We start from the raw sequence: 15454 nt of genomic DNA on the forward strand, positions 1-15454 counted from the left end.
CCAGCTCCAAGACAGGCCTGCCACTGACCAAACCTGAGCCCATCAGTGACATTGGTAGCACCCCTATGGTAACACATTTAAGAAGGGGTAGAAACTGCTGTACAACAGCAGCCAGAAGTGAGAACACGTGAGAGAAACAACCCTGCAGAAACTAAGTTCAGTGAAGAAGGAGGGGCAGGAGATCCTCCACATGCTGGAGCAGAGATTCCCATGCAGCCTGTGGTGCAGACCATGGTGAGGCTGGTTGTCCTCCTGCAGCCCATGGAGGTCCATCATGGAGCAGAGATCCACCTGCAGCCCAGGGAGGACCCCACACCAGAGCAGATGGATGCCTGAAGGAGGCTGTGGTCCTGTGGGAAGTCCATGCTGGAGCAGGGTCCTGGCAGGACCCATGGCCCCTTGGAGAGACAAGCCCAGGTTGTAGCCAGTTTGCTGGCAGGACTTGTGACCCTGTAGGGGACCCAAGCTGGGGCAGTCTGTCCCTGAAGGACTGCAACACATGGAAGGGACCCACACTGGAGCAGTTCCTGAAGAACTGCAGCCCATGGGAAAGACTCATGTTGGAGAAATTGGTAGAGGACTGTTTCCTATGGGAGGGACCCCAAGCTGGAGCAGGAGAAGAGCATGAGGAGTCCTCCCCATGAGAAGGAAGGAATGGCAGAGATGTGTGATGAAGTGACCGCAACCCCCATTCCCCATCCCCTTGTGCTGCTGCAGGACAAATGGAGGGAGAGAAGCTGGGAGTGAAGTTGAGCCCAGGAAGGTGGGAGAGTGGGGGGAAAAGGGATTTTTGATTTGTTTTTATTTCTCACTATCCTACTCTGCTACTAATTGGCAAAAAAATTTAATTTCCCCAAGTCGGGTATGTTTTGCCCATGATGGTACTTGGTCAGTGATCTCCCTGTTCTTATCTTGATCCATGACCTTTTCATCGGTATTTTCTCCCCCTGTCCTATGGAGGGAGAGGGAGTGATAGAGTGATTTGGTGGGCACCTGGTCACCGGCCAGGGTCAACCCACCACACTGACAGAAGCCAAGAAAGGAACTATGAATTACTCAGTTAATATTGATAAAATATTCAAGAGCTGGAGAATGTCTTGCACTGGGAGATGTAGAAAGTTCAATCTGTTCAATTTATAAAAAATATGTGATAATAATTACAACATGCAATGGATATGGATTTTCCTTTGGGGAAGAAAGTATCATGTTAGAAAATTAATTTTACTTTTTTTAATTTGTGAGAAAGAACAGAAGCAGATGACTGAAATCTCAAACCACAAATGAAACTCTATCCTACTCCTAATGCTCGAGGTGAGGCGTCCATCAGCCTATGAGGCTCATGGGGCACACACCATCCTTCACAGCCACCCCAACTTTAGGCAATTTCATCAACATTGTGTTTCGGAGAGGCCGCACAGGCTGTAAGCTCACAGGCCTGCTGCTGAAGTCTGCCTATTTTAATCAAAGTGCCTCCCAAACCTGTCAAGCCCATGAAAAACAGTATTCGTGACCTTTCTCCAGTATTATGCGGGAAATGCGGGGGCATACGCCCGGCGCGCCCGCAGCGAGAGGAGGGGAGATGGCCGGGTAGGGGACCACCTTCTCCTTACGGCCCCCTCAATCCCAGCGCCTCCGCGGGGTCGACGCCAAGAGCCCGGTGCCGCGGGCAGCACCGGGCAGCACCGGGCAGCACCAGGCAGCACCAGGCAGCACCAGGCAGCACCAGGCAGCACCAGGCAGCACCAGGCAGAACCGCCAGGCGCACAGCCCCGCTGGCACCGGGCTGACATGGGGCGGACCCCAGGCGGACCCCGCCCCCGCCCCGCCCGTGCTGAGGCGAAACGGCCCCGGCCCCGCCCCGCGTGTCCCCGCCCCGCCCCCGCCGGCCGCAGCTCTCGCGCAGGCGCAGGCGCAGCCGCCGCCGCGGCCGTGACCTTGCCCCGCCTGGCTCCGCCCCCCGCGGCGGCCGGTGAGCGAGCGCGTGCCTCAGCTGTTTCCGGCAGTGCGGAGCGCCGCGCAGGCGCGGTAGCGCGGCCCAGCTCCCCTCGGGGCTCCGGGCCGCCGTCGTAGTCGCCGGTGTCCCCTCCTGCCCGCTCCGCCGGGTGGCACCGCGCGGGCCACGGCCCCGCGGCCGCCCTGGTTGTGAGCGCGCTGGGCCCTGCCTGGCGCTCGGCAGCGGCCTGGGGAGCGCGGGGAGGCGGCAGCCCTTGCCGAGCAGGTACCACCCGCAGCCGGGCTGGGCCGCGTCGCCCCGGGGGGCGGAGGGGGAGGCCATGAGGGGGAGGCCGTGATGGGGAGTGATGAGCGCGTGCCAGGCACGCGGGGCTCGCGTGCGTGACGTAGGGGTGGGTGTGGGCGCGTTACGTGGGGCCGCCGGGACGGGACGGGCTGGGACCCGCCGCTTGTTGACGCGGCCGCTCTCGAAATCGTTTCTGCGAAATGGTGCAAGGTACAGACAGAACCTGCTCCCCCTCCCGCGGCGGGAGGCGCCCTGTGCCCATATAGCGGCCTGCAGCCCGGCTGCGCCTCGGGGTCGCTGCGGGAGCGGACGGGCACGGCGCAGGTTCAGGCACCGCTGAGGCAGCTCGAGGTAAGGACACCCCTGCCTGCGGTGGCATCGCGGACTGCGCCGGGGTTGACCTGCCCGACCTCCCCGACACTTGTCCCAGGAGCTGGAGAAGTCTGAGCTTGCCGGTTAGGTGAATAATGCATTCGCGGCTGCAGTTTCAGCATAACTTTTGTATACTGTGTGAAATTCTGATCCACCTCAGAAACGTCTTACCTTGTACAGTGAGAATTTTATACCACCTTTAGCTCTTAGGGCAGGAGTGTTTCATTCAACTTGTGACTTTATGCTGAAGCTCTGCTCAAAGAACTGGTGTTCAAGGGGTTGGTAATATAATGACAGTTTCATTTGAAATTTGGTCTCCGCACAAGATAATTTGCTAAAGAGATACTGGAAGGACCAGCAAGCAATTTTCTATATGTCACTAAATGCTTTTGAGAATTGTTGCATATTGCTCAAGATGGGCTTAAACTGGCCTTTAAGAAATAATTGTGTTGAAATGAAAATGTTTGGATGACGCTACCAAAAGCCCTGAGCAGCAGATATCCCCATGAGATTATTTGGTTTGAATGTTTATCTGTCTTAACTGAAAGAATAAATAAGCTGCATCTGCTTTAACCATCTCTGCAATTTTAGTTTAACCTGTTACTGGTTTGGGCTTTTCATTGTTGTTTTTTTTATATTTTTCAGATAACACCGTAATACGAGACTTATTTATTGAAATAAATTTTCTGGAATTAAGTAGACAAGCAACATAGAAAAGGTGTGGTTATTTATAAGTAATGACAATTCATTTTTCTTTAGACACATACTTGTTCTTTGTGATTAACCCAAAAAGACTTTGGTGGAAGCAAAGAAACAAATACTTGTTTTTTTATAGACCTAAATTTACTTGGAGGATAAATCATGCCATTCAGCAAAGGATTTTTCATACAAGTGAGCCTCGGTGTAAATGGGCCAGAAGCAGAACACTTTGGTATAACAAATACGTTTACAGCCATGACTTTTTATACTACAGAGTTTCTAAACTTCTAACTTCTTCTGCCAAAGGACTTACAAAAGTGAACAATCGCATGTCACGAATTAAGAATACTATAGAATCTGTTTCGAAGGCAGTGTCTAGCACTCACAGTGAACTTGTTTCACGGATAGCTCGATTAAAGTCACATTCAGATACTGCGGGAAAAGCAAATAAAAGTAATGCAGATGCAGATAACCTCAGTGCAAATCTAGAAAATGCTAAACAAGTCTCAGATGCCAGAAGTCAGGAGGATTGCAACAGAGGCCCAGCTGCAAAGAAATCCACTTGTGTAAGTGAAAACTCAGAGTCTATGTTAGTAAGGTCAAGAGGCACTTACCAAGATACTCCGGAAGATTCAGTGTCTACTAGAAACCACCTTTTTCATATAAGCTACTTTTCTACAAATTTTGGAGAGACTTTCAACTTTGTAGCTGATCATATCAACTGGTACTTTAATAATTCTGTTATGGATCAAGAGAGAAAAAGGAATGCTTTACCACAGGACTTGAAAAATGAAGAGAAGAATAAATGTGATTCATCAGAAAACACTGAAATGAGTGAAGAGAAGATAGCGGATTCAGCAACAACTTTAGCTCCTGAAGCAGAGACTCTGGGTGCTGAAAAGACAAATGCTGCTCTTCCAGCTTCCACTAAAAAAAGTATTGCAAACTTTCTTTCATATCCCAGTAACAGTGTACAGGCTTTTGTGGACAGCTACATTGGTGGGTTGGTTCCCAGGTTAAGATCCGATGCAAAAGTTGTTTCACAACAAAAGAGTAAACAGCCAGAACAAAAAGTGTCTGAGAAGGATGAGGAGGACAAAGCAAAAGAGGTAAAGGCTGCAGAAGAGAGGGAAAAGCATCTGTTTCTACAGAGAGAAAAGGCAAGTCAGTGTTTAGTGTTATTTCTTTATATATTATTTCTATGTATATTTTATTCAAGTGTGTGTATATATATACAGACAACTGTGTATACATCTATATATAAACTTCTACAGTTACATCAATAAGCACATATCTATGTATGTACTTGCATACATGTAAGTACACATGTGCACATTTATATATGTGTACATATGTACTTATATAAATATTTATATACACATACATAAAATCAAAATAAATTTATACATATCATATGTAAGTTATATATAAATTTACATATCCATATATGTATTTGCAAGTAAGTATATGTGTACGTAAATGTGTATGTTTTTATGTAAGTATATATATGTAACTTTATATATTAAGTATATATGTACATAATGTCTGTATAGTATATGCATATATTTAGTTCATATGTATGTAGAGAGTACATAAATATAGATAGATCTAGTTACGTTGTTGTTGTTGTTGTAGTTATAGTAATCTTACACCTGGTCCAAATACTGTGATTTCAGACCTGCCTTGAAAATACATTTGAGTACATGCTGACATGTGTTTGGTGTATTGTTGCTGTGATCCTCCTTTATTTACTTTCCTAGTAAACAAAGAGTCAAAAGGTTGCCTGTTTATGTTTAAGCAATGCTTACTTGGATCTTGTAGCAGGTCTGTAGTACAACATGCTGTCCTTTACTTCTGAGAAGTCTTAAAATAAGTTTGCAATTAGTCTTGACAAGTTGTACACATTTCTTAGAGTGGTTTTATCTTATTTATATAACTTTATCTTGTTTTAGATTATTGCAAGAGTGAGTATTGATAACAGGACTCGAGCTTTAGTTCAAGCCCTACGAAGATCCTCTAATCGAAGAATCTGTATCAGCAGGGTTGAAGAACTGACCTATCATCTTCTAGAATTTCCAGAGAGCAGAGGAGTTGCAATTAAGGTGCAAATAGACTTTATGCTTAGACAAAATATAGATATCTGATAGATGATTGCTACAGAATAACAAAACTTTCTTCTGTGCCTTTATGGGCTAGTCGTTAATTTTATTTTTTTTTTTTAAAGAAAGCAAATGTCACTCCAGTCTTCAAAAAGGGCAAGAAGGAGGACCTGGGTAAATATAGACTAGTCAGCCTCACCTCCATCCCTAGGAATGTGATGGAACAACTTATCCGTGGTCCCATCTTAAGAGAGTCATTAGAGGCAGTCAACATGGCTTCACCAAGGGGAAGTTGTGCTTGATCAACCTCATTGCCTTTTATGAGTACATAACAAGGTGGATAGACGATGGCAGAGCGGTGGATGTGGTCTACCTTGACTTCAGTAAAGCATTTGTCACAGTCTCTCACAGCTAAACTGAGGGAATGCGATCTGGACGATTGGGTAGTGTGGTGGACTGGGAACTGGCTAAAGGAAAGAAGCCAGAGAATCATGGTCAATGGGGTGGAGTCTAGTTGGAGGCCAGTATCTAGTGGAGTGCCCCAAGGGTCAGTGCTGGGACCAGTACTGTTCAATATATTCATCAATAATTTGAATGAGGAATAGAGTGTACTATCAGCAAGTTTGCTGATGACACCAAGCTGGGAGGAGTGGCTGACACGCCAGAAGGCTGTGCTGCCATCCAGCAAGACCTGGACAGGCTGGAGGGTTGGGTGGGGAAAAATTTAATGAAATATAACAAAGGAAAGTAAGTGTAGGGTATTGCATCTGGGTAGGAACAACCCCACGTTCCAGTATAAGTTGGGGAATGACCTATTAGAGAGTAGCGTAGGGGAAAGGGACCTGGGGGTCCTGGTGGACAGCAGGATGACCGTGAGCCAGCACTGTGCCCTTGTGGCCAGGAAGGCCAATGGCATCCTGGGGTGTATTAGAAGGGAGTGGTTAGTAGGTCAAGAGAGGTTCTCCTTCCCCTCTGCTCTGCCCTGGTGAGACCACACCTGGAATATTGTGTCTAGTTCTGGGCCCCTCAGTTCCAGAAGGACAGGGAACTGCTGGAGAGAGTCTAGCGCAGGGCAACAAAGATGATTAAGGGAGTGGAGAATCTCCCATATGAGGAAAGGCTGAGGGAGCTGGGTCTCTTTAGTTTGATGGAGACTGATGGGTGACCTTATTAATGTTTACAAATATATAAAGGGTGAGTACCATGAGGATGGCGCCAGGCTCTTCTCGGTGACAACCAATGGTAGGGCAAGGGGTAATGGGTTCAAATTGAAACACAAGAGGTTCCACTTAAATTTGAGAAGAAACTTCTTCATGGTGAGGGTAACAGAACAGGCTGCCCAGGGGGGTTTTGGAGTCTCCTACTCTGGAGACATTCAAAACCCACCTGGATGCCTTCCTGTGTAACTTCATCTAGGTGTTCCTGCTCCAGCAGGGGTGTTGGACTAGATGATCTTTCAAGGTCCCTTCTAATCCCTAACATTCTGTGATTACAATGTGAATGTCTCTTTTTATAGCATTTTTTTAGCTGGTTTAAGCAGATTGATATGCAAACTATCAGTAGTTTAGCTTAAGGCTCTTGAGATTGCAATGTTTAATTTAGAAGCATAGAGCATTGTCATGTGGATAGATAGTATAGCTTTTTCTAGTGATAGCCAAAGGTCATACACTCGTGTCCTCTGTTGCAACTGACCAAACAGAATGTACGGTACAGTTGATCTACATATGCACAACTGTTTTTATGCTTGTTTGCATGCTTCCTTTGAAGAGAAATGACAAGAATGGAGTAAAACCATCACATAAGCTCATGTAATCTAGTCCTACTCATTCCCTTTTCTGCAGTGAGAGGACAGGAGGTGGGTGGTAGACTATTTTAGCAGTACTAGCCAAAGCACAGCTTTTGTTAGTCCTGTACCTTTTTCTAGAAGATGACGAATGTGTGACATAGCTTGTAGAATTGCTCGGAAAAGAGATCATTGGGAGTGGAGTGCAGACCAGGTGAATCATCTGGGCAGGGCACAGGTTGGGCATCCACATGAATAGATGGAAATTACTTTAAAATGAAAGAATGCATTCACTACTCCCATTTTTATTATGATACACTGTATCTTTGTGATAATAATTGTAAATTTAAAAATACTCAATGTGAGGAAGAGTTTTAATTTTTGGGGTTTTTTTGTCTTAGTGTACTTTGAAGGCATTTCCCACTTTGAAGCATGATGGTACTTATTCAGCAAAGCCTGGGCTTTTAGCTATACTTAGTGTGCTCTGTACTTGAGTTTATTTTGGCCAATGTGAAATTATTGTCTGTGAAACTGAACTGCTAGTAAATATAGGTTTTCTAGCTACTAGAAAGATTTACATTTCACCTTGTTTGCTAAACTACCTACCTATCAGAATTAAACAATGAGGGCCATACTACATAATACTGGAGTCTATCCTTTCCCTTGTTAGAAAGAGAGATGGGAAATACAGATTTAAAGAATTTTTCCTCTGAGTTTAAGTAATATAATACTTAAATGCCAAACTAGTAAACTTAAGTATGGATTGTCTTGGTATAAACATACAAAGATATTTATTCTAATTATATTTATCAATAGGAAAAATTAATCCCATGCCTACTGCGACTGAGACAGGCAAATGATGAAAGTCTTCAGGCTGCTGTTAGAGAGACTTTAGCTGTAATTGGATATACAGACCCTGTGAAAGGCTGGGGAATTCGGGTCCTCGCTATTGATGGAGGAGGAACAAGGTAAAACCTCTGGGTTTTTTATGTACTTGTAGACATTTTTCATTCTGTAACTGAAAATAAAATTTCAGTTTCTCTTTATGTTTGTGTTCAAAGATGCAATTTGTGATTTACAGTTCTGTATGTTGGACCATCCAAGTGATGAGTTTCACTTTGAACGCATTTGTGCTTAAATTGCTATGCATTAGGAGTCCTATGACATGGAAATTACCCATTTAAAGTTGGCTACATACTTAAGTACTTGAATAGGCTCTTTCTCCTTTTTGAAGTGAATTAAATAGTTATTTGAGTTAGTCTGCTCACAAGCCTAATCTCAGAATACAAAATTTTTGTGAAATCCTACAAGTACTTGGTGATTATGGTTGTGTTGACTTGGTAATACAAAAAATGTTGTTGCACTTTCCTGAGGGTGACCTGCCTTAGCAGGACTGGTCTCATATGAAACATTTAATAGGCTAGTAGTGAAAGTTATTCTATCCATGTTACTAATTTATATTTCTTCTACAATGAACACTTTTTTCTTTGGTTTATGTACCACATCTCCTTAGTTACGTGAGCACTAGGTCTGCATGAATTTGTGCATCTGCCACAATTTGTAAAGAGTAGCAGCAGAACCACATTCATTACATTTGAGGTCTGATGAAGAGCTGTGTTTTCAGGCATATTTGAAGAAATCTTGTTGGCAAATATTTACCAATTCACAAGTCTTTAGTGGTAGACAGTGAAATACGAAGTCCGTGTAGAAATAGTTTCACCAACATTTTGTTTCCCCATAGTATTTCTTTATTTGCATCAAAGTTAGTTGTTTTCAGTGAGGAGTATGTCACAGCTTCAACATTTGTGTTTCCAAAAATTCATTGTAAACCATAAAGATTTTGCAAAGTAGAAAGAATGATATTTAACAAATAAGAGCATGATGCCAATATATACAAATACAGTGTGTTAACTTTCATGTTAGAGTTTTAGTGACATTACAAGGACCTTTTTTCCTCATTTATTTTCTTCACATTGGCACCTTGCTAGCAAATCATGTATGAAATAGTTGACATCAACCATTCTGTGGATTTTTTTTTTTAATTAATCAGAATTCTACCTTTTCTGTAGACTTGGTGCTTATACTAGGCAGTAGTATTTTAAAAAATACGGGGCTACTGCCTTAATACAACATATAATAATTAGTAAAATATTTTAATGAAGTTTTAAGTGTTTATGGAAAATTATACAAGCCTAACCTTGTTTTAAGGGAAGTATTCTGTAGCTCTGAATGCTGAAGTATTGTTTTGTTCCAATAAAATACGAGGGCAGTTTGGTAGTATGCGTGGTATTGTAAAGGCATATATATACCTATTAATAAAGCAGATAGAAAAGAGTTTTCTATGTGTTTTGTTGTCAATGGAGGATGTTTTGCAGTATGTTTTATAGTAGAAGATTTTCAAGAAGTGGCTACTGATTTTGTATTTCCAGTTGTCTTAGAGAGTGATAGTTACATCTATACCACTATTTAAACAAGTCCAGGGAATGACCATGAGCACTGACCACTGGTTGTTGTGCCACCTAATTGGTGGCATTCAGCTGGTTATAGTTTTGGACTGGGTTAACCAGTGCTCTTCAGCATAAGCCAGGACAGATTTGGGGACAGCGTGCAGGAGGTGCCATTCTCAACAGAATGTGTTGGCAAGAGGGTGCTTGGTTTGATGCTCCTGCTGTACACAGCTCTCCAGCAGAGTTTGCCACTTTGCATGCCAGATGCTCTGTTTCATGCTATAGAAGCAAAAGTGTGATGGTCTGGAATGCATTTCTCCCATTATTTCTGATACATTGAATTGAGGCAAAAAAATCAGACAGAAAAATACTGTGTTGCAAGAGGCATTATATAGCCCCGTTGAGACCAAACTGTAAGTGCTGTGCAGGGTGGATGCAGCCAAAATCTGTCCTCAGTCTACATCCACAGATGATCATCCCCGAGCCTTTGCTACAAAATGATACAGCTGTAGCTATTGAGTACTATTTTTGGTATGTCTGTGTATGTCATTTATACATAATATTCATCAATCCATTTAAATTGTGGTTTGTTACTTTTTTATTCCCTGAAATATTCAAGATTCTTACTGTTGCAAGTTACAAAGTTATAGTTAGTTATAACTAAGTAAAGGTGAACTTAATTAGAGCTATGTAAGATAAAATTACCATTGTGTGTGAAGGGTCTTTTTTGTGTTTCAGGGGTTTAGTTGCACTTCAGACCCTACGGAAACTAGAAGAACTAACTGGAAAGCCGGTTCATCAACTTTTTGACTACATTTGTGGTGTAAGCACAGGTAATTGTTAAGCCACAAGCTGGTATTTTGTCATGAATATACTAAAAGAACATCTGAGGACTAATGTAGATTTTGCAGAACTTGCTGGTTTCTGACTTGAAGTGTAAACTGGTAGGCTACACGTGTGACTTCTAAAGGCTTTCTTTTTTCTTCTGAAGAAGAACTTTGAGTGATTCATTATGTACTTGTTGCTTCTAATTAAAACCTCAAATTCATTTGTCATTTTTTTCAATGAATGTGAAACCATCATTTTGAGCAGATACAAGTAGCTTAGATGTTTATGGGGCTTTACAGACAACTAAGGTAATATCCCTCAGGGACTGATACTGGACCAGTGATATTTCCTATCTTCTATTAATAAATAGCACAGCAGGACAGAGTCTACCTGTAGCAAGGTCTTGGATGATACTAGGAGGAGTGGTCATACAGTGATGCCCTCTCTTCAGATCAGCCTGTGCAGGCTGGAGAAATGGCTTGACGGGAACCACCTAGGGTTCAATAAAGCCAAGTATCAAGCCTTCTGTCTGAGGTGAGCTGACTGGCTAGAAACCAGCTTTGCAGAAAACAACCTGGTCCTGTTGGAATGCCTTGAATGTGAATGATCAGTGTACCCTTGTGGCAAGGAAAGCTGACCATGCTTAGAGCTTGCATGCTCTAAAATGTACCCAACAGATTAAGTGTCTCTGGCCACTGTATGTCTGCTTTTGGGCTTCTCAGTAAATTCTTAATCTGTTGGATACATTCTTATAGATACTGAGTGAGTGGCAGAGGGCCAAGTACATGGTCAAGGGACTGGAGGTCATGACAGAGAGAGTGCAAGAACTAGGTTTACTCAGGCATGAGAAGACTAAGGAGAGACCTTATTGCTGTTTCAGCTAATGGGAAAACAGAGAAGATGGAGCTAGACCCTTCTTGAAGGTACACAGTGATAGGAGAAAAGCCAACAAAGAAGTTGGAATATGGCAGGTTACAGTTGGGCATCAGGAATCACATTTTCCTTGCAAGGATGGTCAGACACTGAAAGAAGTTTCCTGCATGGGCTGTAGAATCTCCATACTTGGATGTATTCAAAACTGAACTGAACAAGTCCTGAGTAACCTGTTCTAATTGAACCTGTTTGAACAGGAGGTTGGATTAGATGACCTCTAGAGGTCCCTCCCAGCCTTAATTAGTCTGTGACTCAGTGATAAGTTACACTTCCGTAGGAAGCAGGAAACTCTAATCCATAAGGTTCTTGTTAAAAGACAGTCATCTCTTTTGGAAATGATACTAGACCAGTAGCACCATAATTCTGATTTCTAATATAAGCGGTATGCTGTAATTAATAGCTCTGTTTCCTTCAGAAACTCACATTCTTTTTTTTCACTATACTCATCTTCCAGACAGTTTAATTCAGAAATAACATTAAATGCAGTCACCTTGAGTATATATAATGTTTATAATGTTCATGTTTCCAGAGATTTGCTTAGTAGACTCAAAATAGTAGAGAACAATGTCTACTAGACAGAATTTGTTTATATGCAGAATATAGTTCCCTGCTTTACATTTTTAATAGTCTTTGAAAAAAGTCCTTTGTTAATTTAGCAGTAAGTGGTTGGTTTTTTTGGAAGATAGTTTCACTAACAAAACAATTCTCTAATGTCTCCTTCAATCATGTTAAAGACATTTTATCTTTGATAGAGGGGCCTGGTGTTCTTAAGTTGATCCCGCTACTCTGATTAAAACTAAATTTATTCTTAACTCTTCCACAAGATTTGTGGTTTTGTAAGCGCTAGTAATATGTTCTTTCAAGCTTTGTTTACACTATAGAATGTTTGCACTAGTTCTCCTTGTGTTAGGTGACAAGATGTGGCTGGGATTGGCTGTACATATCTGTCAATTTGTGCTAGCAGTGTACTTTCCTATTTCAGTTTGTGTTGATGGTATATGTCAATAAGATTTGCAGAAGCTTGCAACTGGATGAATAGTGGTTTGCAAGACTGATGTATTAAGTGGTAGGAAGGAGCCTCTTGTGCATTAGAGGAGGTGGGGTTTTGTTTGTTTGTTTTTGTGTTGTGGGTTTGTTTGTTTTTTTTTTTCTTTTTCCCCTGCTGTGCTTTTCCTTTCTTTCAATATCATTTAGCTGTTTTGCCTTTGAGGTTTAGAAATAAGCACTTTGTTGTGAATTCAGCATCACAGAGTGTCTTTGTAATTATCTTCCCTGTACTTCTCTTCACTGGTGGTCATGGGGTGTAAATGCAGGTAGCTGTAGAGAAAGATCACTATAATGATGCTGTTATGGGCCTTGCATACTTAGGTCACTTGCCTGTTGCTGAGTATGACATCTGGGCATAGAAGCACCAGAAAATCTGCAAGCACATGCAATGCCATGATAACCAAGATAATGTAAATTGTGTGCCAAGTTTGTGCCTGTTCTGTGCAAAAATTCAAAGATGAAAACACGGCAGCTGAGAGGAAGAAGTGCCATTGCCCCATGAACTGAGTTGCTGGGAATTCTGCAAGTGAGGATGATTATCACTATTTTCCAGAGTATGACATGCTTTTATAAATGCACAGAGCACTTAACCCATTGAGGACAACTTACGCGTAGGTATGCTGTGGATGCAGCTTGTGTCTTGTTTGCACTGCCTTCGTAGTCTTCAAATATATCACAGATTCTTCTCAATAGTGGTACACTTATAATTCAGTCACAGGGAGCAGTATATAACATCAAGAGTATGTGATCAGGCTAAGCGCATACTACCACATTTTCAGATGTGCTGGCCTGCCCCAAGAATTCTAAAAATACACTTTTTTTTTTTCCTAAATTTCTATGTTGATCTAATAACTAGAGGCATTCAGGTGCATTGTATGAGAGATTCAATCATTGACATAGTGTAATTGTAGGTTCTCTAAGCATATTTTTTTCCAGTGCATTTTACTACAAAGATATCTGAATTGTGTTAGTCTCTTCTACTATCAGTTTTGGATGTATGCGCGGTCTGCATTGGGATATTATCCCAAAATAATCCTCTCAAGTTGTTAAGAACAGCAAAGGGCTGGTGCCACCTTGTATTCTTCCAGCCTTCAGTGGTTTGCGGATGAGGAGCCTCCTTAAATGAAGCTTGCATGTGTCTGTGACTTTTTTTTGCCCATTATATGTTTCCAGTTTTGAAATGCATTTTGAAAACCTTTCTGATGGAAGAAGTATATTTTTCAGGAGAACTCATGAATAGATCAAGTCATGGCATTATGGAGCTGGAAGTATCCTTAGGAGGTTATCTTGTTTCTCGAGAGAGGGATCAGCTCTGTGTGTTTCACTATTGTCAGTTTTCTAAGATTTCAATTCATGGTAGACCTCTTCAGAAAATCTGTGCTAGTGCTCTGCTGTCTTGTCTTTACTTTTGGGAAAAAAAATCCAAATGTCTAATGTAGATCTTCCTGTTGTAGTTCAAATGTGTTTCCTCTTGTCCTGACTCTCTGGGAACATGGATAACAGACTCTTTTTTTCCTCTTTGTAGCAGCCTTTCTGCATTTAAAGGCTTTCATCGTAGCCTGCTTACTCAGGCTTTCCTTAAAGACTGATTCCCTTGACCTGTGATCGTTTTTGGGGACTTTTTTGTGTGATTTCTTTTTTTTTTCAGTTTTCCACATCTTTTTTTGAAGAACATCATTTGGGTCTATGTATAGCATTTCGTCTGAAGTCTTCCTAATACTGAATAAGGAAGGAAAACTTTTGTCTGTCGAGGTATATTCTTGCCTATCTTGTGTAATCTTATCTCTGTGTTCTTCAAGATATGCCCCTTAGCCTTTCTGGTTTTATTTAGGTATTTTTTTCCCCCTAAAGCGTTTGCCATCAGGCTTGAGATGGTGGCTGCAGCTTATGAGTCTGTCATACAGAGCAGGATGTGTTTGAAGCATCAGAAACACTTTTTCACTGGACCATCTGACAAAGCCTGCACCTTATCTTCGATTCTTCAATTTTTTTTTTTATTATTTTTTTTTTTTAATTTTTTTTTTAACCTTACTCTCCTCTGAGTGTCTTCTTACCATCCAGCAGGTTTCAGCGAAGCCCTTTAATGCGTGCTTTCCCTCTGATATTATCCACTGCCACTTTTGTGCTGACATGGACTGCAGTTTTTGGTGCTGTTTCTCAGGACATGAAGTGATAGAAAGTTGAACATGAGCCAAGAGTGTGCCCTGGCAGCCAAGAGGACCAGCCGTGTCCTGGATGCATCAGGCACAGCATTGTAGCTGGGTGAGGGAGGTGATTGTCCCACTCTACTCTGCACCTGGAGCACCGTATGCCTTTCTGAGCACCACAGTATAGAAAAGATATTGAGCTACTGGAAAGTGTCCAGAAGAGGGCTACAAAGTTGAAGAAAGTTTTGGAGGGGAAGCCCTATGAGGAGCTGCTAGAGTCACTTGGTTTGTTCAGCCTGAAGGAGGCTGAGGGGAGACCTCATTGTGGTCTACAGCTTCCTCACAAGGGGAGCAGGAAGGGCAGTTGGTGATCTCTTCTCTTTAGCAACCAATGACGGAACCCGAGGGAATGGCAGAAAGATGTGCCAGGGGAGGTTTAGGTTGGACATAAGAAAACGTTCCTCACCGAGAGGGTGGTGGAGCCCTGAAACAGGCTCCTCAGGGAGGTGTCACGGCCTCAAGCCTGACAGTGTTCAAGAAGAGACTGGGCAATGCCCTCAGACATGTGGTGTGAACTGTGGGGTTGTCGTATGCAGGGACAGGAGTTGGACTGAATGATCCTTATGGGTCCCTTCAACTCAGGACATTCTATGATTCTATTAAGTGAAAATGAATTTGCATTTGATATGAATTTTACCACTTTTGGCTTTGAAACTGTTCACCAAAATAGCAAATATGTGATATTACAGAATTGATGCTGCAGAGTTAAGAGGAAAAGGAAGTACCAGAGGATTTGTGTGATTTAGGAAAATGGTGCTTCTCTGCTGCTAGATGTTTACTCTGTGTTAGATGCCGACATG

At 42.5% G+C, this 15454-nt stretch overlaps 1 protein-coding gene across 2 annotated transcripts in view; it reads left to right on the forward strand.

Annotated features, from left to right (window-relative positions):
* The first annotated feature begins 2014 nt into the window (after window positions 1–2014).
* Window positions 2015–15454, forward strand: part of PNPLA8 (patatin like domain 8, phospholipase A2) — a 41045-nt gene continuing 27605 nt past the window's right edge. For both annotated transcript variants that reach the window (XM_080352652.1, XM_080352653.1), the window contains exons 1-5: window positions 2015–2218; window positions 3257–4470; window positions 5263–5412; window positions 8009–8160; window positions 10378–10472. In XM_080352652.1, coding sequence (XP_080208778.1) covers window positions 3349–4470; window positions 5263–5412; window positions 8009–8160; window positions 10378–10472 — 1519 coding nt within the window. In that variant the 5' untranslated portion in view covers window positions 2015–2218; window positions 3257–3348. The remainder of the gene's footprint in view (window positions 2219–3256; window positions 4471–5262; window positions 5413–8008; window positions 8161–10377; window positions 10473–15454) is intronic.

This window comes from Nesoenas mayeri, assembly GCF_963082525.1.
Source record: "Nesoenas mayeri genome assembly, chromosome: 1".
Classification (NCBI taxonomy): Eukaryota; Metazoa; Chordata; class Aves; order Columbiformes; family Columbidae; genus Nesoenas; species Nesoenas mayeri.